This window comes from Heloderma suspectum, chromosome 4, assembly GCF_057233095.1.
Source record: "Heloderma suspectum isolate Gila_16-S chromosome 4, 16-S_ref, whole genome shotgun sequence".
NCBI lineage: Eukaryota > Metazoa > Chordata > Lepidosauria > Squamata > Helodermatidae > Heloderma > Heloderma suspectum.
Genome location: NC_139461.1, coordinates 116,933,828 through 116,959,348, shown reverse-complemented (window position 1 = coordinate 116,959,348; position 25,521 = coordinate 116,933,828). Strand labels below are relative to the sequence as shown.

General features: G+C 42.7%; 1 protein-coding gene across 1 annotated transcript in view; it reads left to right on the top strand.

The window, feature by feature from the left end:
- The window catches only part of PHLPP1 (PH domain and leucine rich repeat protein phosphatase 1), a 195,939-nt gene that overhangs the window by 136,719 nt on the left and 33,699 nt on the right, over nt 1-25,521 (top strand). Inside the window, 6 exon segments of the mRNA XM_084850512.1 lie at nt 5,262-5,408; nt 10,376-10,606; nt 13,565-13,767; nt 16,979-17,039; nt 19,165-19,260; nt 21,349-21,504. Of these exon segments, the coding sequence (XP_084706638.1) occupies nt 5,262-5,408; nt 10,376-10,606; nt 13,565-13,767; nt 16,979-17,039; nt 19,165-19,260; nt 21,349-21,504 (894 nt within the window).

Below are 25,521 nucleotides of genomic sequence, written 5' to 3'. Positions count from 1 at the left end.
TTCTATATAATGCTAAAAATATTATTAAAGGAACTTTTTTGTGGGGTGGGGATGAAGGGACACTCATCTTCAACATCAACAAGGAATAGCAACACATTCAGCTATGGCTTTCTCATTTGCTTGATCCTGGTGTAACTGTAATCATGCAGTTGATGATGTTATTGTCACTTTGGACTTGCCCATACTGCTCTCTTTTCTGCACTGCTTCATCAGGTGTTAAGATCAATAGCAGCACTCTGAAATTGGCAGCTTCAGAGTACAGTTCTGTGAACCATCATTTCACTTGGCTTAAACAATAAGTATTGTTCTTGCTGTTCAAAGATATTTGTCAACATTTCAATGTTGTGCAGTCTCGGTTCAGAGCATAAGCAAAGTGTTTTGTTTTTAATTGCCTTGTTACAAAATGCCTGAGCATTTTCACAATATCTGTGAGAGGAGGGCAGTCATTTAAAGATGGGAGAGGCAGAGGCGTAAACATGAACTTGGTTAAATAGAAAAGCTTTCTTGCACATCTGCTTCACTCCACCCCACCTTCACCCCCAATTTCTGGAGTGAAGTGGGATTTCTATCTCTTGCCTTTTGTGAGATGTGAGCTTCTGGTGAAATCTTGCAAATCTTGCTTTGTACAGTATGGCACAAACAGGAAATTCAGCAGCATGACTAGCTTGTGCATGTCTGCTCACCTTCATGAACATATGAAGAACTGTGCTGGATCAGACCAAGCGTCCCTCTAGTCCAGCATTCTGTTCACACAGTGGCCAGCCAGCTGTCGACCAGGAACCCACAAGCAGGGCATGAGTGCAACAGCACCCTCCTGCCCATGTTCCCCAGCAACTGGTGTACATAGGCTCACTACCTCTGGTACTGGAGATAGCACATAGCCATCAAGACCAGTAGCCACTGATAGCCTTTTCTTCCAGGAATTTGTCCAACCTCTTTTAAAGCCATCCAAATTGGTGGCCATCACTACTTTCTGGGGTTGTGAATTCCATAGTTTAACTATGCAGTATGTGAAGAAGTACTTCCTTTTAATCTGTCCTGAATCTCCCACCAATCAGCTTCAAAGGATGACCCTGGGTTTTCTTGTGGAGTTGCCCTGCCTGATTCACTCCCTGATCACATGAAGAGTTCCAGTCATGCTTAAGGCGAGCTCCCCTGCAGTTCTTGTTGCTTGACACGGCAAGGTCAGAGATCTGAGGGGATGCGGCTGATATGCATGAGGATGTTGGGGGAGGTGCCAGCACACCCATCCCCAGTTTTAACCTGTTTTCAGAACACACAAATAGTGCTGTAATCTTCCTGCGTTCCAGTTCTTTTAGACCACACCCCCTTCTCTTCCTCTAGGGCAGAAGAGAAAGCTGTCATAGAACACAATGGAGAAAGCTCAGGTTTTATTATAACTGTCGCTGGGCAACAATGTCTCCCCACACCCCTATCTATCTATCTATCTATCTATCTATCTATCGCCATTCTTAGCCAGTTTTCAAGACTGCCATTTTCCCAAGGAAGCTTACAATGCAAAACGTAGAATTCTGTATCAATATATAACGAATTCATTAAGTCATAAATTAATTTTAAAACCAATTTAAAATGAACCAGTACTAAAAGCATATATATTATAAAATATTTTAATTAAAAGTCAAAGAAAACAAATAGGTTTTTAAAACCCTTTTTTTAATGAAAAGATGGAATAGCTACATACTGCCTTTTGATTGGTAGTTCTAGGAGCCCTCTGTCTGGAAACACCCTAAGCTTGGCCAGGGGTGTGTTCCTGTTCATCTTTTTCAAATAGCAGTAACTTACTGCTGATGCTACGGCTGGGATAAAGGTCTTTGTTTTTTGTACTGTCTACACTGGTGAGTAAAGTATTTCCTGTTTGCTTTAATGTGCCTACTGTGAGGAAGAACTTTATTACTGAACAACACTGGAGTAAACAACTGTTGTTTGAGAGGGTGGATGTGAACATAATGACCTGGGTTGCATGTAATGACAAACCAAGGTTTGTTGAATCATGGCTTGTTGTCACATATGAACCCAGAACTATGGGTTAACTATGGGTTGTTGACCACAAACAACCCATGAAGAGAACACTTGGTCCTCCTTATGTGTGAACCAGGCCTATGGCTTAATCCCTGCTTACTAACCAGGCTATGAACCATTAGAAAGCAGAAATTAAATCACAGTTTTCTGGCTCAGATGTGAAGGGGAAGCTGTGGTTTAAACAAGCCCCAATATCCATGCTGAAGCCAGTTCCTCCAGAGAAGGAAGGATGTGGACACTCTGCTCATTCGTGGGCCAATAAACCATGGTTTATCTGCCCAAGATAATTACATCTCAACTGGACATGTTTGGCCTCATGAAAGGAACCGTCCTGACATTGAGTTCTGTTCTTTGCATTGAGTTTCTTGTGCTAGTTCTCTCTAGCTGAAAGGGGATTGGGTTGGGGAGAAAGGCAGCTAACATTGGGGAAGAACCCTCTCGACTGCAGTTTTTTCAGGCTGCAGTGCTTGATTGATGCCATGGTTGCCTCTGTTTTGTGGAGGTGTGTATTAATTCCATGACTCTCCCTCACTCCCATCACGCATCCTGTAAAATTTAATGAAGGGAAAACAAAGCCTTCCAGTGAACCTCGTCAGGAAAAGCGCTTCCTCTCATTCATCTGAATTCGACACAGATCTTTTCATTCAGCCACTTAGCTGGTTGCCTGCAGGCACACCTCCTGGTCCCAGTTGTTAGGCAACCTGAACAACGTGGCTGCACATGCAGGATGGATAACAGGATAGCCCTCTTCCTTTCCTGAGTAATTGCTTCATGTCCCCCCCCCCTTTTCTTGAAATTGATGTGCAATTGATATGCTGGGACAGGTTCTGCTTTTTGGGATGCTAGAGTCAAAGAGATGGAATTAAATAATAATTTCCTTGGCATTTCAAGACCATATAATGGAATTGGGTTCTGTTTTTTAATAAAAAGCAGTTACCCTGGGGAAGTGAGGTCCAGTGAAGGTGCTAAGAAACTGCTTTTTTGGCAAGGGCTGCTAATAGAAGATTTAATGGTGGTGCAATCTTCGTTTTTACTAAAGCTTACGGAAAGTCTCTGATGATTTTCTATCTGATTCTAAAATCATGACACATAAAAGAAGCCAGGCTATGCAGCATATGTCTCATGTTCAAAGACCCCTTAAGTATATTCCCTCTGCCTCATGAGACATGATAACTAATGCAATTGATTGGGGGGGGGGCTCTCTAGGGGTTTACAGTGGCACAGTCTCATGCTGCAGACCATAAAATATGGCCTGAATTGCAAAACTTGCCATGGAATGGTGTTAACTTGCAATTATGTTTAAATATAGAGTGTGTTTCTAGCCCTCATGGTTGCAGAAGGAAACTGAGCATGTTTTAGCTAAATATTAGGATAATTAGAGGAAGTCTAGATTTAGATGAACAGTAATTCATTCATGGGAAGGAGAGGAAGCGTAGTCATTGAATCTAACCACTAACTTGAGCACAAGGCATGCAAACGATAGATTTGAATTAGAGCTGGTAAATGGCTACTTTCCTATTTGCCAGAGGTAACAATCAACTCCAGGTGACCTGGTATGGAACCTTTTGCAAATGGGAAGAGAGCCGGTTCCTTGTTTTTAGGCTGTTGATGATGTGTCACAAATTACTGATGTGTAAACCTTCAGGTTGCCACAAAACTGTCATTTTTGTTGCAGCAGGCTTAATGACTACCCCTCTGGAACAGGTGTAAGAGTGTGCAGGTCAGCTAGTAAGAAACACTTCATGAACTAGTAACTTTCCTGGACTTACTTGCAAGCAGACAGCCCAAGACATTTTGGTGCCTGAGGCAAAAATCCAAATAGCATGGTATAGAAAGAAATGAACATTTATTGTCCTTTAATAGTGCCTCCAAAATCTGCCACCTGAGGAAGTTCAAATTGCCTCACGTAGTGGAAAGGGTGGCCATGGTGGCAAGGCTGAATTTACAGTAAAGTAGATTTTACCCTAAACATCAAGACAAACTTCCTGCCCTTAAAAGCCATTTCAGCTCTGGGATATATTGTTCTAGAGTGGCTGTGGAATATCTTCCTTTGTTGCTTTCAAGGAAGAACTGAATAGGTCCCTGTGAGGGTTGCTTTAAGTCTTAACCCTCCTTTCCCAGTTAAAAGAAATAATAATCAGAACAAACAATTCCATACTCTGCCGCCCATCCCACCCCCGCCTCCAGTTTTACAATTGTTATACTACTCCTGCCACTCCTTCAACATTGACTAGGTTCGGATGACATGCTGTGGCTCGTCATGGATTATTTAACTCACTATGAGCTCTGGTGCCCATGGGCACCAAATTACATATCCACCACCCACTTAGGCAGTGTCGTGTTGTGCAAACCTGGCAAGTGTCAGTTATGTGAGGGCTAAACAACCCCCACATAACCCTAAAACAGACCTTGGGTTCTGCAAGGGTTGTTTAACTCTCACATAACTCACGCTCACCGGGTTCATGCAACACGACAACCCTGAGCAGGGGTTGCATATTCAAAATGGCGGGCATGCTGGCCTCCACATGTGCCACAGCCTCACCATGGGTTATAAATAATCCATGGTGGGCAGTCATGTCATGCGAACAACCCCATTTATTTACCTCCAAATGTGCCGGTGCAGGATAAGCATAAGATTTAAATAATGGAATTAAAAACCACATTTTTCTTACTTTGCATGTCATGTTTTTCCTCTTCCCTCTTCCCTCCCCATCCCTTATTCCTTTTGTGTCATGTCTTAAATTTAGATTGTAAGTCTGAGGGCAGGGACTTGCCATGCTACTTATTTTTGTAAACCACTCTGGGAGCCTTTTTGGCTAAAGGGTGGGGTATAAATGCTATAAATAAATAATATTTGAGTTGTAACTTAGATTTCTAACTGGAAATGTCTGGGATTTTAGGACATCATTGAGCCCTACTGATCACATGTTCTTTTCTGTGGCATGTGGAAAATAAAATCTTTGTACCCCTTCCCTTCAAAATCTACACCTTTTGACAATATGGAGACACACTGGTAGAAATCACACTGCTACTTCACAATGGAGATCTCTCTACAACCAATTGTTAACTGTTTTTTAATGCTGTGGAAAACGACCTTTATCTGATTTTTAGCACCCACATTTCAGTGGTGTTCAGAAATGCTGAATAACATGGCATTTATTTCATACCCTGTTCATTATTTTGTTTTTCTCCCTTTCTCTCTCTCTGTCTCTCCATTATAGGTTCAGCAAACTGAGGAGCCTTAACCTTTCTAACAATCACTTAGGAAACTTCCCATTGGCAGTTTGCAGCATTCCAACCTTGACTGAGCTCAATGTGTCCTGCAATGCACTCCGAAGTATTCCAGCAGCCATCGGTGATATGAACAAGTAGGTACACACTGCAAATGGCAAGGGCAACATGAACCCTTGGCATTCTGACTTCTTTCAGTGTCTCAGTTATGGAAAAAAATTTTGAACTGGCTGTGAAATACCCATATATACAACTGGCTATACCTCACTTCCTCACATACAAATGACTTCCTCCTATAGACTTGTAAGGAAGAAAGTGAAGAAGCTGCACTTGGGGGACAAAACTGAGGTAGAGGTGAACCTTCTGCAATACACCTTGGTTCCTTTCCGGTGACGGAGGCAAACCTTGCCACCACTTCAACAGTCTATCTAGTTTTTCTGTAAGGTCTCTCATAGGAAACAGTGTGATTGTAAGTATGAAGGCCTGGTGGTGGTGGTGGTGGTAACGACTCATTCCCCACCCCCCGCCTCAGGATACTTGTTGCTCTGGACTTCGATGTTTTCATGTCCTTTACGGGAGAGGACAGCGCACTGCACACAAGTCCCAGCGTGATTAAGGCCTAGTTTTGTATTTTATGCAAGCAAACTTGTTTGCCATGTGTACACCGGTGTTTGTGCAATGAATAGTGTGAAATAGGAAGGCGAGGCATGTATATGTAAGTTTGTGAATGGGATGTGTGCCAGAGATGCACAGTAATCTCCTCTTCGGTCACTGGGAGCTATAGACAAGTTTTACTCAGGGAGCTCTAGACGTAAGAAGCATATGTATTCAGGTTGCTCCTGGAGAGGAAAAAGAATTTTCTGAAATCTGTTGGACCCTAATGACATTTGGCAATTTTCCAGAATTCATTTCTCCCTTGTTTTCGCATTCGGAGGTGTAGCAAACCCCTCTGCCATGTAAATTGTGAAGTAGCATTAGAGAGACAGAACGAAATTGAACCTCATGTGTCTGCACCCTCCCCTCCCACTACCAGAAATGCAGAGCTTTTGTCACTAGGTCCTCTTGTCAGATGTTTCTTTTATCTAAAGTGCTCTTATCCTTCCACAGCAAACTCTGCTCTTGGTCCGGGTTCTACTTGTTGCATAGTCTTCCACTCTGCAGTGGGACCATTCAAAAATGAACATTCTGTGACATAATGGTTCAGATAACTGGGGCAGCAGACAGTTTGTTCTTAACTTAATTTACTTGAACCTACACCATTCCCATCTCTAGTTTTTATACATGTAGGTCCATCCTAGTGTAAGTGGTTGCTTGTTGTAACATGAGAACAGCAAGACTAGGGACAGATGGCCTGTCAGTCTTGTTCTCACTGAGATAGTTGGATTTTTAAGGTCAAGCACATTCTGTCCCATTTCTGCATAAATTTGCAATTTTAAAAATCTGTACTGAAATTTCTCCTAATGTATGCATTTTTTAACACATTTTTAAAAATGTTCACATGCTTCCCAGGTGCTTTCCATTGCTTTGTAATGCAGTTTTGTGCACACATTTCTCAAATATGTGCATTTTGTACGGCCTTGCCTAATACATACATTTTTCCCAAGACAAGCTGCATTACAAAGCTTGTAAAAATTCCCACTTGCAAAACAATGGGAATTTTTTTAAACAATTACAAACGCATTTGCATACTTCTTTTTTATATATAGCATTTGCATACTCCTGAAGCACTGCTTTTTAAAAAAAAAAAAGGTGGCGAACAAGTGATGGTCCCTCCAAAGTGCCATTTGGGCATTGGCAGAGGGGCAGTCACTGGCAAGGGAGGCCGGCACTGGCAGAATCGTGAAGAGCGGCACAGGCTATTTTGCCGACCTTGCCAAGCGGTTCTGTAGCCTATCCTGGCAACCCACAGTACAATTGCTCTCCCAGGATTGGACAACACAACAACCCACCATGGGTGTGAACAACCCTACAGCAAGCCATGGTTTCTCAGAGAGGCTTGCTCATGAAAGTTAATCCACCCTGCGGAGAATGTACTAGGTTCGGACAACACGGCAACCCACCATGGGTGTGAACAACCCTGCAACAAGCCATGGTTTCTCAGAGTGGCTTGTTTGTGAAAATTAAGCCACCCTGAGGCAAATGCCCCAGGTTTGGACAACGTGACAACCCACCATGGCTGGCTGCCCGTAGTGGGTTGTCATGTTGTGTGAACCCAGTCTACAGAATAAAAGCCAAACTGTCAAGAATTATTATTATTTTTAAATATGTATGATATGGTAATTCTAGTCACCTGAGCATCCCTAAATGTCTATCAGAAAAATATACATTAGATCAATGATTTTAACAAGGAATGAAAGAAATAATTATGATGGGAATCATACAAAAAGGATTTTTTAACCTTTCAAAATTTCCAGAAATTTTGCATCTCTAGTCTTATGTAAATTGAAGAACGTCGGGAAAACCACTAAACCGTTCAGGTATGACCTCAGTCATATCCCTGATGAATATACAGTGGAGGTGAGGAATAGATTTCAGGGATTAGACCTGATAGACAGAGTGCCTGAGGAACTATGGACGGAGGTCCGTAACATTGTTCAGGAGGCAGCAACGAAATCCGTCCCAAAGAAAAAGAAATGCAAGAAAGCCAAGTGGCTGTCTGATGAGGCTTTACAAGTAGCTCACGAAAGAAGGGAAGCGAAAAGCAAGGGAGAAAGGGGAAGATATAGCCAACTGAATGCAGAGTTCCAGAGAATAGCAAGGAGAGACAAGAAGGCCTTCTTAAATGAACAATGCAAAGAAATCGAGGAAAACAACAGAATGGGGAAGACTAGAGATCTCTTCAAGAAAATTGGAGATCTCAAGGGAACGTTTTGTGCAAAGACGGGCATGATAAAGGACAAAGAAGGCAGGGACCTAACAGAAGCAGATGAGATTAAGAAGAGGTGGCAAGAATATACAGAAGAACTATACAGGAAAGATCTGAATGTCCCTGATAGCCATGATAGTGCGGTCACTGAACTTGAGCCGGACATCCTAGAGAGTGAAGTCAAGTGGGCCTTAGGAAGCATTAGTAACAACAAAGCTAGCGGAGATGACAGTATTCCAGCTGAGCTATTTAAAATCCTAAAAGATGATGCTGTTAAAGTGCTGCATTCAATATGCCAACAAATCTGGAACACTCAACAGTGGCCACAAGACTGGAAAAGGTCAGTTTACATTCCAATTCCAAAGAAGGGCAACGCCAAAGAGTGTTCAAACTACCGCACAATTGCGCTCATTTCACATGCCAGCAAGGTGATGCTCAAAATCCTACAAGCTAGGCTTCAGCAGTATGCGAACCGAGAACTACCGGAAGTACAAGCTGGGTTTAGAAGAGGCAGAGGAACTAGAGATCAAATCGCCAACATTCGCTGCATCATGGAGAAAGCAAGAGAATTCCAGAAAAACGTCTATTTCTGCTTCATTGACTACGCTAAAGCCTTTGATTGTGTGGATCACAACAAACTGTGGCAAATTCTGAAAGTGATGGGAATACCAGACCACCTTACCCGTCTCCTGAGAAACCTGTACGAGGGTCAAGAAGCAACAGTAAGAACCAGACATGGAACAACCGATTGGTTCAAAATTGGGAAAGGAGTACGACAAGGCTGCATATTGTCACCCTGCTTATTTAACTTATATGCAGAGTACATCATGAGAAATGCCGGGTTGGATGAATCACAGGTCGGAATTAAGATTGCCGGGAGAATTATCAACAACCTCCGATATGCAGATGATACCACCCTAATGGCAGAAAGTGAAGAGGATCTCAAGAGCCTCTTGTTGAGGGTGAAAGAGGAGAGTGCAAAAGCTGGTTTGAAACTCAACATTAAAAAAACTAAGATCATGTCATCTGGCCCTATCACTTCCTGGCATATAGAAGGGGAAGAAATGGAAGCAGTGACAGATTTTACTTTCTTGGGCTCCAAGATCACCGCAGACGGTGACTGTAGCCATGAAATTAAAAGACGCTTGCTCCTTGGGAGGAAAGCTATGGCAAACCTAGACAGCATAGTAAGAAGCAGAGACATCACCTTGCCGACAAAGGTCCGTCTAATCAAAGCTATGGTTTTCCCAGTAGTAATGTATGGCTGTGAGAGCTGGACTATAAGGAAGGCTGAGCGCCGAAGAATTGATGCTTTCGAACTGTGGTGCTGGAGAAGACTCTTACGAGTCCCCTGGACTGCAAGGAGGTCAAATCAGTCCATCCTGAAGGAAATCAACCCTGAGTGCTCATTGGAAGGACAGATAATGAAGCTGAAGCTCCAATATTTTGGCCACCTAATGCGAAGAGAAAACTCCCTGGAAAAGACCCTGATGCTGGGAAAGACTGAAGGCAAAAGGAGAAGGGGACGGCAGAGGATGAGATGGCTAGATAGCATCACGGATGCAATGAATATGAACTTGAGCACGCTCCGGGAGACAGCGCAGGACAGGAAGGCCTGGCGTGCTATGGTCCATGGGGTCACGAAGAGTCGGACACGACTGAACGACTGAACAACAACAGTCTTATGTAAAAGCTTTCCTATTACGTAGTTTTTAGAAATCACTTTTGGGCGAGTAAAGACTGTGTAGAAAGAAATGAACACCTTTCCTTAAACATTTTGTTACTCATTCTGGACTGATTCTAGATTCAGAATGGATCTGCTTTGGCTTAACTTCCCCATGGAAACCTTCGTGCTGCCCCATTCATTTCCCAGACTTACTGGAGGGTTCCAGTAATCCATAGGTGGTATACATAGCAGGGCCATGGTCTTTGGCTCAAGGCTGTATTCATCAGTAGGCAGGTACCATTGTCCAGGCATGCCTAGTACCTTGGAAAATCGTGTGTGTGTGTGTGTGTGTGTGTGTGTGTAGTCTAGTTGGGGGGTACTTTTCCTAAAGGTTGATGGGGTGGAGTTTTATGTTAATAAAGCAGTTAAGCAGGACCCAAGCCATGAAGAATTTCTGAACATCTATTTTAGTGCCTTGATATGGACCAGACGTTTATAAGGATTCTGTGCAGTTGCTGCAAGACAGGTTTATAAAGAGAAATGATGAGTGTCCTTTCCATTCTCCTCAACAGTTTACAGACCTTCTTGCTGGATGGGAACTTCCTCCAGAGCCTTCCTGCTGAGTTGGAAAGGATGCACCAGCTTAGCTATCTGGGCCTTTCTTTCAATGAATTCAATGACATTCCTGGGGTATTGGAGAAGCTGCCTGCCATGGATAAGCTCTGTATGTCTGGAAATTGCATGGAGACACTCAGCTTGCAGACACTAAGGAGAATGCCACACATTAAACATATAGATCTAAGGTATGTACCCTCTGAGAGAACGAATAAACCACGGTGTGAAACGGCTGTTTTAGTGGGTGGCGGTAGACCCAATTTGCTGCTATAATTTTCAGTTCACCAGCATATTTTCAAAGGATCAGCCATGATTTAATCGCAAATTTCAAGTGTAGGTATTCAAATCTAAGCTTGGGTATTCCTTGCTAATGGCATTGTTATAAGTATCTATGCTTCTTTATTCAACCAATGCAATTAGGCTGACTTCCTCAATAATAAATGACTGTTTTGTAGCATTTGCCAAGATAATAACTTGTTTTTATTAAATAGCCTCAAAAATGTAATGTGTATTGAGCAATGGAATATTTTAATCAGTAAGAAATATTTTCTTTACTAGCACAAATGCGACTGACCTTATGGCTGGGGATTCATTCACTAGACGAATGATGAAATGCCCCCAGTATGAATGGCAGTTTGCGTATGACGAACCAGTTATAGCTAAGCCCAGCCTCCCCCAACTTGGTACCCTCCAGATGTTTTGAAGTGCAGCTGCCATCAGACCTGGACAGTATTGCCTGTGGTCAGGGATGATGGGAATCAAAGTCCAAAACATCTGGAGGGCACCAGGTTGGGTAAGGCTCTTTAAAGCTTATTTAAGAATGAAGCAGGTAACCCCATGATAAGGGTCACTGCTGGAACTGCTGTACAAACTGTTCACCATGTGATAGGGGAGGAAGACAGCCCCTCGTTTCATAGATTTTAACTGTTTTTTGTGTGGATAACCATATAAATTATGGCTGTTCCTGTCTGCCTACGTGCCTACAGTTGCAGAAGATCAGTGAATCAGGCCATTTTCACAAGTAATGCTTATGTTGCTGCTATTTGCATTTCCTGCACCAGTAAACTGTGCAGGAGCTGGCAACGCAGACCAAATTACCATAAATTTTAATTTTTAAATAGCTTGCTTCTGCTTTTCTGTCTTGCATCAGCAACATTCCCATGTGAGTCAAGATGCATTCCAGACTAAAAAGATGTTCTTATTGTCACTTGTTAGAACACTCTTACTCTTTTCCTGAGCATTCCATGTGTTTACTTATTCTCTCTAATGGAGGGGATTTGAACCAAAACAAAAAAGTTGAAGAATCTGATCTAGAAGATAAATGTCCTGCGATTCCTACAAGCTTTGCATCCCTCTTAATAATTCCTCCACTATCGCAGAAGACGAATGTCATTCTGGGATATACAGTGTGATTCCCTAAATTAGATTTCATTGCCCAATGATACCAAATACAGTTGCAGGAAAATCGCTCCCTGCTGCATTTTACTTGTGCACGTTGGTTCCATGAAGAAGGCATGTGGTACAATTTAGGGAAAGAGACTACGTTATTTTTTGAATAGAGTACACATGCGGTCCTGGTCCTTCAGAGCTTTCATTGCACCACAAAGCATTGTTTTGATTATGTGATTTAATTGATCTTGTCAGCTCAGTGGTAGGGATAAAACTGAAATCTTCAGAGTACAGTGAAATTGTCCAAGTGGCTGCTTTTTATAGATCATCTTTTATTTCTGCAATAAGTCAAGGACCAGGCAAGACCAGTTCTCTTCGCTTGTCTGCATTGATTACAATACGTGCACGCATGAGAGTGGGTCATTCTCCCACCTCCCACTTTCATACTGAGCATTGGGTCACCTTGTTAGGTGTCAGGATATGTGTGGAATGAATAGTTATAATTACACCACCTTGCCAGAGATGGGGAGACCTGAATACTTGTAGAGTCTCATGTTCATTTATCCCATATCTTTACCCTCAAAGGAATTCAAGGCAATGCTTTAGTATCTGATAGTGTTTGTATGTTACAGTGGGGCTGCGGTGGCTTAGTGGTTAAGATGCTGAACTGCAGACCGGAAGGTCGGCAGGACAGCAGTTTGAGACCCGAGTGCTGCGTGATGGAGTGAGCTCCTGTCTTCAGTCCCAGCTTCTGCCAACCTAGCAGTTCGAAAGCAAGAAATTGCAAGTAGATAAATAGGTACCACTTCGGCGGGAAAGGTAACAGCGTTCCGTGCACCTCTGTGTTCAGTCATGCTGGCCACATGACCACGGAAGCGTCTTCGGACAGCGCTGGCTCTTCGGCTTAGAAATGGAGATGAGCACCACACCCTAGAGTCGGACACGACTGGTTGGGGACACCTTTACCTTTTTATGTTACAGTGAGATTCTGAAATTTGACACATATCAGCATTCACATGTGAGTATTGACAATCCCAGCTGAATTCTGTGAATTACCAGAAATACACCAGTGAATACTGACAGTTGCCTACAACGTATGTCACTGGCGTATGTCCTCTGCTGGTTAGACTCACACCATGACTGAATGCCGACAGTCGCAAACTTGTTCTGGGATTATTAGCATTCGTATGTGGATGTTGACATCTACCACACTTTGGATGTTTTGCTACAACATATATGTTTTGATCAACCAGGGTTGTTCAAATGTTAACTATGTGCATCGTCTTCTAAGGACACCACTTTGCTGCAGCCTTTTTCAAGACTCATTTTTCATAAGAATGATCTCTAATAAGGAATGGCAGAAGAATACTAAAATTGCAGCCTGCCAGTTTGTGCCACAGTGAAATAAGCAAGAGTTAACTTGGGAGCAGTATTCATGGTTTTGCCTTGCAGCATTATCGGTCAGTGGGTCCAGTGAGTGCTCTGGGAAATGCTTGATGTTGTAGCATTGTTAAAACTAAGTAGTGTGTGTTGGGTAAGAGTTGAGGGGGAGCCCTCATGTAGGTCACTAAGAGCTTTTCAAGAAAGATGGAGATAGAAATATAAAAATAAGGGGCTCATTTCAGTCCCAGAGTTTGGCCTTTTTTTGGCCTAGGGCACAGTGAAATTGATAAACTGAGAACTTTTTGCTTTCTAGCTTCTTAATGTAAATATCGATGTAACTGATCCTGGTTCTTTTCTTCCCGTTCTTATGCCAGGTTAAATGTAATTAGGAGGTTGGTGGCAGATGAAGCTGACTTCGTACATCATGTGACCCAGCTTGACCTTCGGGACAATAAACTCGGCGAGCTAGACGCCACCATCTTCAATAATGTTGAAATACTGCACTGTGAAAGAAACCAGCTGGTAACCCTCAAAATCAGCGGATACTTGCTTAAAGCTCTTTATGCCACTTCAAATGGTATGTTCACTTTGAACACAGTTCAAAGAGCAGCTGATGTTTCTGGCTGTTCTTGTAGTGGATTTGTATGCTGTATTATATTCTGGATTCATCCAGCTCCTAGCACACTGGCACCATGTAAAACATTTAGCAGTAACATTTTAGAGGACCACCGTGCCAGTGGGGGTCTTACAAGTCAGGAATGAATGATGATGCTTAGCATTTATATTGCACCCTATTAAACAGCGAAAGTGCCTTGCATACTAAACTGAATAAAATTAGTGAGATAATCAGAGTGACTGGCCTGGAGGTTCTAGTTCTGTAAAATTGATGTAATTCCATTGGAAACAGATTATTCCAAACCAAAGATTTGGCCAGTTGGAGCCAAGGTGAAATGTAGCCCCTTCTCCTTCCGCTTTAGACTCCCTAGTAAGTCGCCTAAGCTGCCTTTCTGCCAACACTATATAGTGCCCTTCCTTGCTAGGCCCTCTGTGAGGTTCTTTCTCAGTCCCCCATTTCTCTTCCTCCTCCTATCCTTAACTTCTTGTCTGCTACACTCCCCTTTCGCCAATCCCTCCCTTAAGTTCCTGCTTCTCAGGTCTCAGCCTGTCTGCCTCCCTTTCGTCTTCTACTCTGCCCAGTTTCCCAGCCCTCCCTTCGGGAAGTTCAGATGACCCCGAGGTGGCAAACGCACAAAGAGGGTTGTGAGTTCACATAGGCTGGCCCTGCCCCTGCTGTGTAAGTGGCCATGCCCCCTGCCATTTGCATGTTCAGCCACATGGGAAGGGGCTCTAGGAGCATTCTAATGTACACGCATACAGCTTCATGCAAAAGGGGCGGGTCCCTGATTGTGCCAGGATCCCCCCTCGTATTGAGGAACTTTATGCACATACATTATATGCTCATAGAGCCCCTTCGTAGGTCAGCTGAACGTGGGGGATGGGGCCACAGCCTCACCACCTTTCTAACGTGTTCATTTATCTCATGGCAGGGTCATTTGAACCCCCCTCTTACCTACTTAGCATTCTTCCCTCTTTTCCTGCCTTCCGCTTGTCTGAACACATATTGGCCCTTGGCTCCATGACACATTTTCCTTAAGTCCAAACTGACCCACCTCTTTCATCACAGACGCTACACCGGTTAGCCACTATATTTCATTGTTAACAGTTTATCTCTGACAGTCAAAATGGTTGTGAACATGCTGTGGCATCCCAGTAGTGAAGCCAGTAGCTGAGCTGGTTTATAGGCAACATGCCTCAGATAATGCTAAGAAGTGGTTTCCAGCCTCAGATTGGAAAACGATATGAGTTTATATTTTATATAGCATTTCAGCTCCTTTTGACTGAAGAATGTCATTGCAGGATGTTGCAGGAAAGGATATCATCCCTTTCTTTGATTTAAAGGTTAGACTAAGCATAAAAGCCAAATTAGACAGATTATGTAAATTATGCAAATAAGGTGGATTTGCACAACTATATTTTGCATAATGCTGCCTCTGCTGGACAAGGGAAAGATTGGTGTAGGACCCTGAAGCCCCTTTTGGGTGGAAGTCCTGATCGATTGATCAAAATAAGCAGGTGAACTCAAGGTGTTACAAACAGGAAGTAGCAGTGCTTCCTCTCATTCTTCCTTCTGCCATTTCCATCCCCCTGATGACTGGTGTAGGGGTAGGTCCTGGGTTCGTGACCCTATAGTGATTGATTATTGCCTAGCCTCTCACCTCGTTTGATCTGTTCCTTTTTCCTTCCATCTGTGATTGAAGACCATCATCCTGTAACTTCATATACATACATAACTTTTTACAGTTGAGCAGTGGTACTGCTGAGGGATTTTAAATATGTTTAGCAGTATACAAGTTTTATAATAAATAAAAATACATTCCAACAACTGGCAGTAAAACTAAGCTTTCTATAATTATTATTTTTATTGTACCTAGATGAATGTATGCATTGCAGCCATGGGGTGTAATTGTAGGTTAGGCTTTGTTAGTTTAGTGTATAAAAAATTATATGGCTGCTGGTCACGGATTGAAGGCTTAATGTGGGGTCAAGAGGACGTTTGGATAGACTGCTTGCCTAGAAATGAAAGACAGCATAATGTCACGTTAATAGTGATGGCCTTGGGGAATGATTGGGTGAAGGATCACTGATATATCAGGGGCCTAGTACTCACTAAGGAGATAAGCCTGTGTCTGCACTGTGTCGCTGCAGCAGACTGAAAATGGGGTCTTATATATTGAATGTGCCTCCGTATCAAAACAACAAAGTACAAAACCCTGCACAGAGAAAACCAGCTGCTGGGAGGAGGGCATAACCCAAAGGCACAGAACCGTTGTTGTTGTTGTTGATGACTGCACTTCCTTGGGGTAATCTGTCAGGGTCTGCATGCCAGTGATTGATGGGGCTGAAGACAAGGGTGGGTGGGGGCAAAGCCAAAAGTGGGTGGCTCTCTTCTCTCCCTCCCCCCCTCCTTCCTTCCTTCCCTCCCTCCCTCCCTCCCTCCCTCCCTCCCTCCCTCCCTCCCTCCTTCCTTCCTTCTCCCCCCCCTTTCTTTTTTTTCTGACTGCCATCTCCTTCTCTCTCTCTCTCTCTCTCTCTCTGTCTTGACCAGGAGAGGGGGAGATAACTCTTGTCAGAGTTTTGAACTGATCACTTGTAGAGGGCATTTGAAATTAAGCCGAGATGGATGCAAGTTGTCCACTTCAGGTGTAACCTATAGATGTTAGTTTGCTAGCTTTCTGCGTGGAGGGATTTTTTAAAAAAACCTTTATGTATGGAGAATCATTCAGTAGTGGGAGCTCCCACCTGCAGTCTGAAGTGGTACAACCCAAATATAGGGTTTTCCACACCCGTGAGAACAAAGCCATAGAAATGTCTTGGTCCGGAGGATAAAATATTCCTTGGGCTGTCAAGTTTCACAGCTTGCTGTGTTGTTTGGTCAAAACACCGAACTAATTTTAGAGTGCCATTTAGGAATGAGACAGAAGTAGGAAGGCATTCCTCCCTAACAGAGTGCTGTCTCATATAAGTGAAGGGAAAACAAAAGAAAATCCTATCTAGAGTGTTATGTCTACGGAATTCTGTTCAATGCCGTATTAAAATATTTCATATTCCTTATTGTACACTGCTTTTGCAAAATAGCAAACTGATAAACTTGGGTAGTAGAAAATAGTGTGCTTTAAAAAATACATTTTCTTTATTTTTGGAATATGTTATCTGTCTTCCTTTTCCAGAACTTGTTCACCTTGATGTGTATCCTGTTCCAAATTATTTAACGTATATGGATGTTTCTAGGTAAGCATAATACCATTTTAATTACTGTATCATCTTCTTTGTTTTACAATGTAGAGCTACTTTGGCTGAAACCAGAACTCCTGTGAAAAGGCTGCAATGTTTCTAAGGCTAATAGAGAGAGATGCAAGTAATTGGCATTACTGATCAGGATTGGCCCATGAGACTGCATGATCTTTCCTCATGATTCTTCTATCACCACCCAGTTTGACATGACATGTAGCTGTTGTCACAACCCAGAATAAAAAGAGCTTGGGAGATGTGAAGGCCTGGGCAAAATGGGGGCGGGGGGACACACACACACACACACACACCAGAAAAATGCAGGGGGGAAACTTCCACCCTTTTCCCCCAGGGATTTCAGGGAGGGGATTGGGGGGAGGGGAAATGTTTCCCCCTGAATATTTCTGCTTTTTTTTTTTTTTTTACCAGGTTCAAACTCCTTCATTATCAATATATTTATCCTACAAATGACAGTTAAATATCCATGGAACACATATATCTTACATAATATATCCCTTTCATTGATAGGTTTTTAAGGAAACTGACCAGGGTACCTAATATTTTCTTACTCTTAACTGGGGGTTTTTACACAGAGTGTTGGTTTACTGCTTTGCCCTTTACACTATCAAGAGTGTATTGCCTACAGTGACTTGGGTACAATTTTTATAGCAGAATACCAGTTGTGAAAATAAAAAGGATATTTTAAAAAATCTCTAAAGTTGCTTTCAGTTAGAAGTGTTTGCAGCGAGGCAAGCACTATTTGTATTAGTTATATTCAATATATCTTTCATTCAAGGGTTCTGAAATAAATACCATGTTAATCAAACATGTTCGAGGGGGGATTCATGCATCATATACTTTTTCAATATGCAATCTTATTATGAAAACAAACCATTAAAAGAGTGTCAGAGATATTGTGAAATCAAATATTCTTCATTACCATGACATGTAGAAATAAAGTCTGCTTCTTCCAATAAATTACAATTATTTATCCCTGCAAACAAACCAATAAGATTCTGGCATGCAGTTATATTGACTCATGAATTTATAGGCTTCAAGTGACTGGCAACACCCTTGTCTCTGTGGTTCTCTTGTTTAGACACAACAAGCACCTGGGTCTTTATGGCAAACCAAGTTTCAGTACTCTTAAAAAACACCACTGCTCAAAAGTGCTAATGACCTCTTCTGCTTAGAATCATGTAGTTGTAATCCCAGGGCACAAATCCTGCAGGCATCAATAACATCTGCCCACTCTGATCAGAAAACAACAGTGTATACATGGAAGCGGGACACTTTTTTTCATAGCTGTGGTGATAAAAGTCCTTAGTGGATCTTCCCCTTTCAAGGGAGGTAAAGGGGATGGAGTGACCAAAATAAACAAATCATAAATGAACTTTTGGTTGTTTAATCCACAAACAACCCAAGGTTTGGATGTCACACTACCAACTGCAAACAGGCATTCGTAGGTTGTTTCTGCAAACTGGAAGCAGCTCTCACATGCCACATGTCCCTGCGAATCTTGGATTAATTAATGCTGCTTTGACAGCGAAACAGGTCATTGTTAGCCTATTAACTAGGGTTCAAAAATATATAACCAAATCCTCCTTTCAGTAAATTATTTGGAACAGAATTAAATTCAATCACAAAGGAAAAACCACACTTTTGAAAGAACTCATGCCTGTAGTTCTGATTTAGTAGTGGCATTTTCAACTGCTTCTCTCTCTCTCTCTCTCTCTCTCTCTCTCAGCTTTGCTTTGCATGTTCCAATCCAAGTTGGAGCAGCTAGCAAAGTGCTGGTGACACGTACTAACGTAATGTGCATCTGCAGTGCTCTGGACCAGCAATACACTCTGTTGTCATTTGTTCAGCTACATGACATCATGTTACACATTGTTGGTGGGGAGTGGCAGAAGTTTATTTTTGGTGACAAACTCCATCTCCACATGAGTGTCTGGCTTGAAATAACAGATGATTGCACCAGGCCCGGTGGTGAGTGCATTGCGTAAGAGGCCTGGATGCTTTGTCCTGTTGCGTACCCTTGGTTGAAAACCTGTGCATTAGCAGTGTGCTTTCATACCGCTTCATGTGTTCACTACCTAGTTCACTTGCTGTCTCGCTTTTGCAGAAACCACCTTGAGAGCCTTCCTGAGTGGGTTTGTGATAGCAGAAAGCTGGAAGTGTTGGATCTGGGCCACAATCAGATACGTGAACTGCCTTCCCGGTGAGTCCTGCAGACACACTTGACACAACCAAGAACAAGATACACAATTTGGAAATAATTGCTGAGTCAGTATTTAGCTTGTTTCAGCGACAGACAAGCATTTGTTTTTATTTTCTATTCTGTTTGATGTTTTTTAACCTCATGGGGTGTCATTGTGCCATAAGCTTCAATTCAGCTTTTCTTCTTCTTCACTTTCATGCAGACCAAAACAAAACCCTCCAGTATCTCTGATTTCCAGACAGAAGTTCTAAAGCAACCCATGCAACTGTTCAAAATTGAAGCCCCATTTCTTAAATATTAAAATAGGGTTTTTTGCCAGCAGCTGAAAAACATATTGCAGTTTTTCTTTTTCATGGGTGTTCTTGGGACCAAAGGGTGTAAATGGGGGGACCCACTCTGTGGCTAGATGGTAAAAGCAGAAATAATCTGTAATGACACTTAACAAATGGATTATGTGATGGATGGTTATGAAGCCAAAGGTTGTGCTCAAGCCAATTGGTCATTGCACGGTGGATTCTGTTCCATAGTGCTTAGCCCATAAGCATATTGAAAATGTAGACACGGTTTCTAAAGGTTTATATTTGACTGCTAGAGACCCCGTATGATTTTGATCTGTGTGTAGAGCAATGGGGGGAAATTAGGTAGTGTAGATGGCATGCGAATGGTTGTTAGGAGGGAAATGGTAGCTTATTGTGGATTCAAGGATGAAAGGCAAGATGGAAAGTATTAGCATGGAGACCTGTGTATGGGCATGGTACCATTTAATTCTTTGGGGTTGTAATTTATAATGATGGAGTGCACCCAACACTTTCTTGTTCAGAACATCATGGACATCTCGTGCTGAGTATCAGGCAGGGCTGTTCAGGAATATTCAGTCCTTAATAGTCAAATCATTTTTTAAAAATATTTGTCATTCATTGTTTAGTGCTGTGTGATGTGGTGCTCTGTAAATAATAGTTTAGAGGTGGTTCTTGACCAATAACTTTCTCATGTGCAAAGAGACTTTAGCCAAAGAGCCCCATCAAGCCATGCACATTTTACACTCAACATTTTACACTCAGGCATTCTATGGGGGCTGTGTATTAAAACTTCCATACATTGCATAGCAACAAATTCAGGTTTCATCATAGAATGCATGAAGCAGGGAGCCACTGATTTGCTTGTTTTCAAACACTTGCTTCTTGCATTCATACTACTATGATTTTTGATGTATGCCTAAGATATTTTCAGAGTCCATCTAAAAACATAGTGGCCTGGGTCAGACATAACACTAAAACAAGCCTTGGGCTCATATGCTTCCTTCCTCCTCTCTCTTCTTCCAGCACAGCTGATTGTGAGAAGATTGAAAGCATCTGCTTCTTGGTTTAAACTAGCCACAGTTTGTTCCATCTACACTGGGCTAAACTGTGGTTAGTTTAAACTATGGTTAAACCAAGTCAAGATCAAACCATGGATTCTGATCTTGGCACAATCAGTGATTGCTTTAAACCAAGAAGTGGATGCTGTGGCAAAGTGTTATGTCTGAACTGGGCCACTGTATGAAGACTGCCCTTCTGCGTGTCCCACCACCAAGAGAGGTTAAGTTGGTGAGAACATGGGGTAGGGCTTTGCTGGCAGATTCCTTTTACAATTTTTTTGCAGTTGCATTTTGTATATGAAGTTGCATACTCCTTTGGTTGTGCATGTGCATTTGCCTTAACCGCATAACTGTGAAGCCTTTACTGCTGCATGGTGCTTACTTCATTCTATAACCTGGATGCCAGTAGAGGTTGTTTTGTGTGGCAAAATGTGCTACTGGCCCCTAGAGCACTGTCTGGGATACAGCAGGACTCTGCCAAGAACACAAGAATTTCCACCTCTGGTCTGGGAGTAAAATCTTGTTCAGTGCACAGAATTGGGCAAAAATAAATTGATTCCCCCATCATTTGCTTCAGTGAGTAGAATCATTGCACAGTGAACAAGTTGGCTGTATTGCTGGAGATGATTTCCCCTGCAGAGTTGCTCATTTTTTTCGGGATCTCTTTGTTGTAAGTTTGCTTTAATTGGTGTTCTGTGCTTTATTGTTTGTGTGTATTTTTCTATTTAAAGGCTATTTTGCAATGTCAGCTTGCGGAAGCTGCTTGCGGGACACAATCAATTAGCAAGGCTACCAGAGAGGATTGAACGAACTCATGTGGAGGTCCTGGATGTACAACACAACCTGCTTACAGAGCTGCCGTCTAATTTGCTGCTGAAAGCTGACAGGTAACCAGAAAGCAAGAAAAGGTGGTGGTATTTGGGCTAAAACCATATTTGTTTCTAGGTTGTTTAACCCAAGAATTGCCAGGGATGAGCACCATGCATGAGCCACATCTGATTTTAATCAACAGCCCAGGAATGCCCCATTCCTAGGTTGTTTCATAATGCCCAAACCTAGAAAATCTGGGTTGTGTATCGCTAAACAACCCAGAGTTAACCCAGCAATAACCCATAGTTTGCTGTTGGGTTAAGTCTGAGTTGTTTAACCTCTAAACAATCTAGAGTTTCCAGGTTTGGACGTCACAAACCAACCCAGGACCCCTGGAATTGCCACCATGATATCCAAACTGGGTGTTAGCGTGTGTAATATTAGAAATTACCAGACCACAGAGGAGTTTGCGAATCACTATTTTGGTGTCTACTGATCAACTAGCAATAAGCACAGGATACCAACTCATTCAGAGATGCAATGGATAGTCTCTCTTCTTGAAGGTGAATAAGGCGGCAATCCTTTGCACACTTGCTTAGGAGTAAGCCTCATTGAGCACTGTGGAGCTTCCTTCCAAGTAAACATGCATCAGGTTGAGCTGAAATTCTGCTTGCTCACTCTCTACATTAGGAATAATTGGATATTTCAGTTCCACCTGATGCAGCAGTACTGTCTTCCCCCATGGAGATGAGTTGGTTCACTTCTTTGGCCTTCTGATCTTGCAGTGATGCAATAGGCAGCCTTTTCTTCAGTGGAAACTTCTGTATCACAGGAGTATTTAATTCCTCTTCTTTTTTTTCCACACAGCACCATAGTGTGCCTTGGCACATGTCCTTTGGCAATTACTGGCCTGTATGGTGTATTTCATTTCTTAACTGGATGGTGAGGAAAACATTCCTGTGGGCACACGTGTTGTTCCCATTCTCGGATTTTGGCATCAACTTTTCACTCGTTAGCATTTTGAAAGGATCTCGGCTTTTTAAATTTTAAACCGGTCTAATCCTCAAGATTGACAGTTGAGCCAAAGGTTGGGGGTGGAGGTATTTTGTGGTGCAGCTACTAAAATTTAAAAAAACACACACTCAGACCTGGAGTCAGCTCAGCATCTCTTCCTTTCAGGGAATTCTTATGCTTTTGAACATTTGCCTTTAGCATTAGAATGGCATTTGGTCACTTAAATGTCTCCTGCTGCTGCAGTTGCTGCTTGGCCCACCACAACTTTCACAGAAACCAAAATACACATGTTCTGATCTAATGGGTATGAATGCTAACCTTTGCTGCTGAACTTAAAAATCAGGTTGAAATCTTATTTTATTTATCGGCTCCAAAACATACCACATGCAGTCACCTCCGGGGGAACTCTTCCCAACATTTTACCAATGTGCACCAGATGTTGTCCATGTTTGTGCAGATTACATGTAATGTATTGGGTGGGTGTTTGTGTTTTTTTCTAAATGAGAAGATTAGCACTGGCCTTCTGGTGTCTGATAGATTGCAGCTTATGATCCACTCTGGTCCTCAGTGATAAATTAAGTGCATTCTCCTAGCCCAAGTATGTTGGCGTATTATAATTCTGGGAAGCTGTCTTGTATTGAGTCAGACCATGGGCCCATCTACCTCATCTACTACACTAACTGGCAGGCAGCTCTCCAAAGTTTGACTGGGGTCTTTCCCAGCCCCTACTTGGAGATCTGGGAATTGAACCCATGACCTTCTGCATACAAAGCATGTGCTTTACTCCTGAGCTCCACCCCGTCCCCTAGAATTCTGGATGGCTCTGGTTCAGTCATTATCAGAGGACTTCCTGCTAGGCTAGCTTCAGTTCAAAAGCTTGTTGAGGTTCTAACACACATGTGGAGCTTTGAAGGGGTAGGGGCATCCCTCCATTCTCTTCTGTGTGGGTTGTTCCACAACACTGAAGAAAGTGAGGTGATTGGCATAAGAACGTAAGAAAAGCCATGCTGGATCAGACCAAGGGTACATCTTTATGCAGTGGCCAACCAGCTGCCTGTGGGAAACTTACTAGTAGGACATGAGTACAGCATCCTCCCACTGATGTTCCCCAGCAACTGGTGAACATAGGCGTGCCTCCTCTGATACAGGCAGTAGCATATAACCATCATAGCTAGTAGCCATGTGGAACGGAGCCTCCATTTTCACCCTGGAGCCTGTGGATTGGGGAGATAAAACTTCAGCAGTCACTGGGAGAGCAGGTTGCGTCTGCCATCTGACTGCGGGGAAATCCTGGTATAGGTACCATCTCTGCTGCAAAATCCATTTGGTACAAAGTACTGAAGTAGTGAATTATCTCAGCCTTCCCAAACCTGGTGTCCTCCGTATTTTTTGGCTTAAGATCCCATCAGTCCCAGCCAACTTAGCCAATGATCATGAATCTTGGGAGGTCTGGTTCAAAACATCTGGAGAGCACAAGGCTGGGGAATTATTGGGATCTTGGAAACCAGCTGATGGTGGTGCTACTGAGGAGGTCTTCCTTGCCTCCACCTGCTGTTTCCTTCTGGTCCTTTTGTTCCTAGGGATGGAAATATATATTTCCTCCATCCCCTCCCCTCTTCCAATTACTTCCTCTCTGACCCCATTACATTTAGTAAATTTAATATGAATATTTATTCAGTTCAGATTATTTCACAAATTGCTCAAGTACTGTGGCGATTTGAAATTCCAAGCAGTTTGGTGTTCTAGATCATTAGTCGGGCATCTTGCTACTTTCTTTTTCACTTAGTCATAGCTTCCAGCTACCCTAAAATGATAGAGCTCTAGACTGACCAGTTTTCTGCTTTCACATACGGTTACCTTGCCTTTCAGTTTGTGAGCCATCTGTTAGGAGAACAGATGTGCTGTCTTATTCATTCAAATAGAAATAATTCTTCATGTAGTTTAAGCTTTAAAGGGGGTGGGAAAGTACTAGCTGTTCACACTGAAATATGTTGTTTTAAAGCGTTTCGAACTTCTCAACACAAACTTTTTTATGTTACGCAAGCGCTGCACTGAACTGTAAATCTGAAATTATTCCCTGTAGCTTTCATTGGTGGGCCTTCTGATTTCTTCAAGACAATGAATTTTTGCTTTGGTGAATTTATACTTGAAACTTTTTCACTAAGTATGAGTTGCAACTGGGTATGTTCAGAAAACCAGGAATTGCTCTCCCTAGGGTCAGTATAACAGGTCAACAATAGAACATGTAAAAGCAGCAGAAGAACATATAGCAAAGATAAAACTGCTTAGACTGGGAGCAGGTTGAAAGGCCTGGGGAAATAAAATGGTCTTTGCCTGGCACCAAAATGTATCAAGTTAGGTGTTAAGTGAGCCTCTGTAGAGAGGACATTCTGTAGGCAGGGGTCTCACCACCGAGAAGGCCCTCATGCCAGTAGCCACCTACTGAAGAAGGGCCTTTGAAGAACATCTTAGGTATGTATGGAGAGGGGTGATCCTTCCCTGGTCCCAAACCAGGAAGAACTTTAAAGGTCAAAATAAGCATTTTGAATTGGATGTGGAAACGCAGTGGATGCCTGTGATGATGGCTAAGCACCAATGTGATGTGCTCACACTACTCAGTCCCAGTTATCAATCTTGCTGCATTCTGAACTAGCTGAAGTTTGTGGACCATCTTCAAAGGCAGCCCATACAGCATAGTGCAGTAATTCAAATGGGAGATTACCATTGCATGGATAACTGAAGCCAAGTTATCCTTGTCCAGACAGGGCTGTAGCTGGTGCACTGTTCTAAGCTGGTAAAAGGTGCTTCATGCCACCAGTTCCAAGACACGTTTCTTCAGGTAAAGTTTACCATTGCCTTCTTTAAGGGAGCTGGGACTGCTCTCATGTCTCTCTCTGTCTCTCTCAAAGAGGCATTTACCACCTCCTGAACGCAGCCAGGCACTCCCTCCTTGCTAGATGTAATAAGTCCAGAGAGGCAACGGGCATGGTTGGCTGAACAGGTGGTTGACTGAACTTGGTCAAGCATTTTGTCCATATTCTTAGGCCTTAATAACTGGAAATAACCCAACATAACAACGA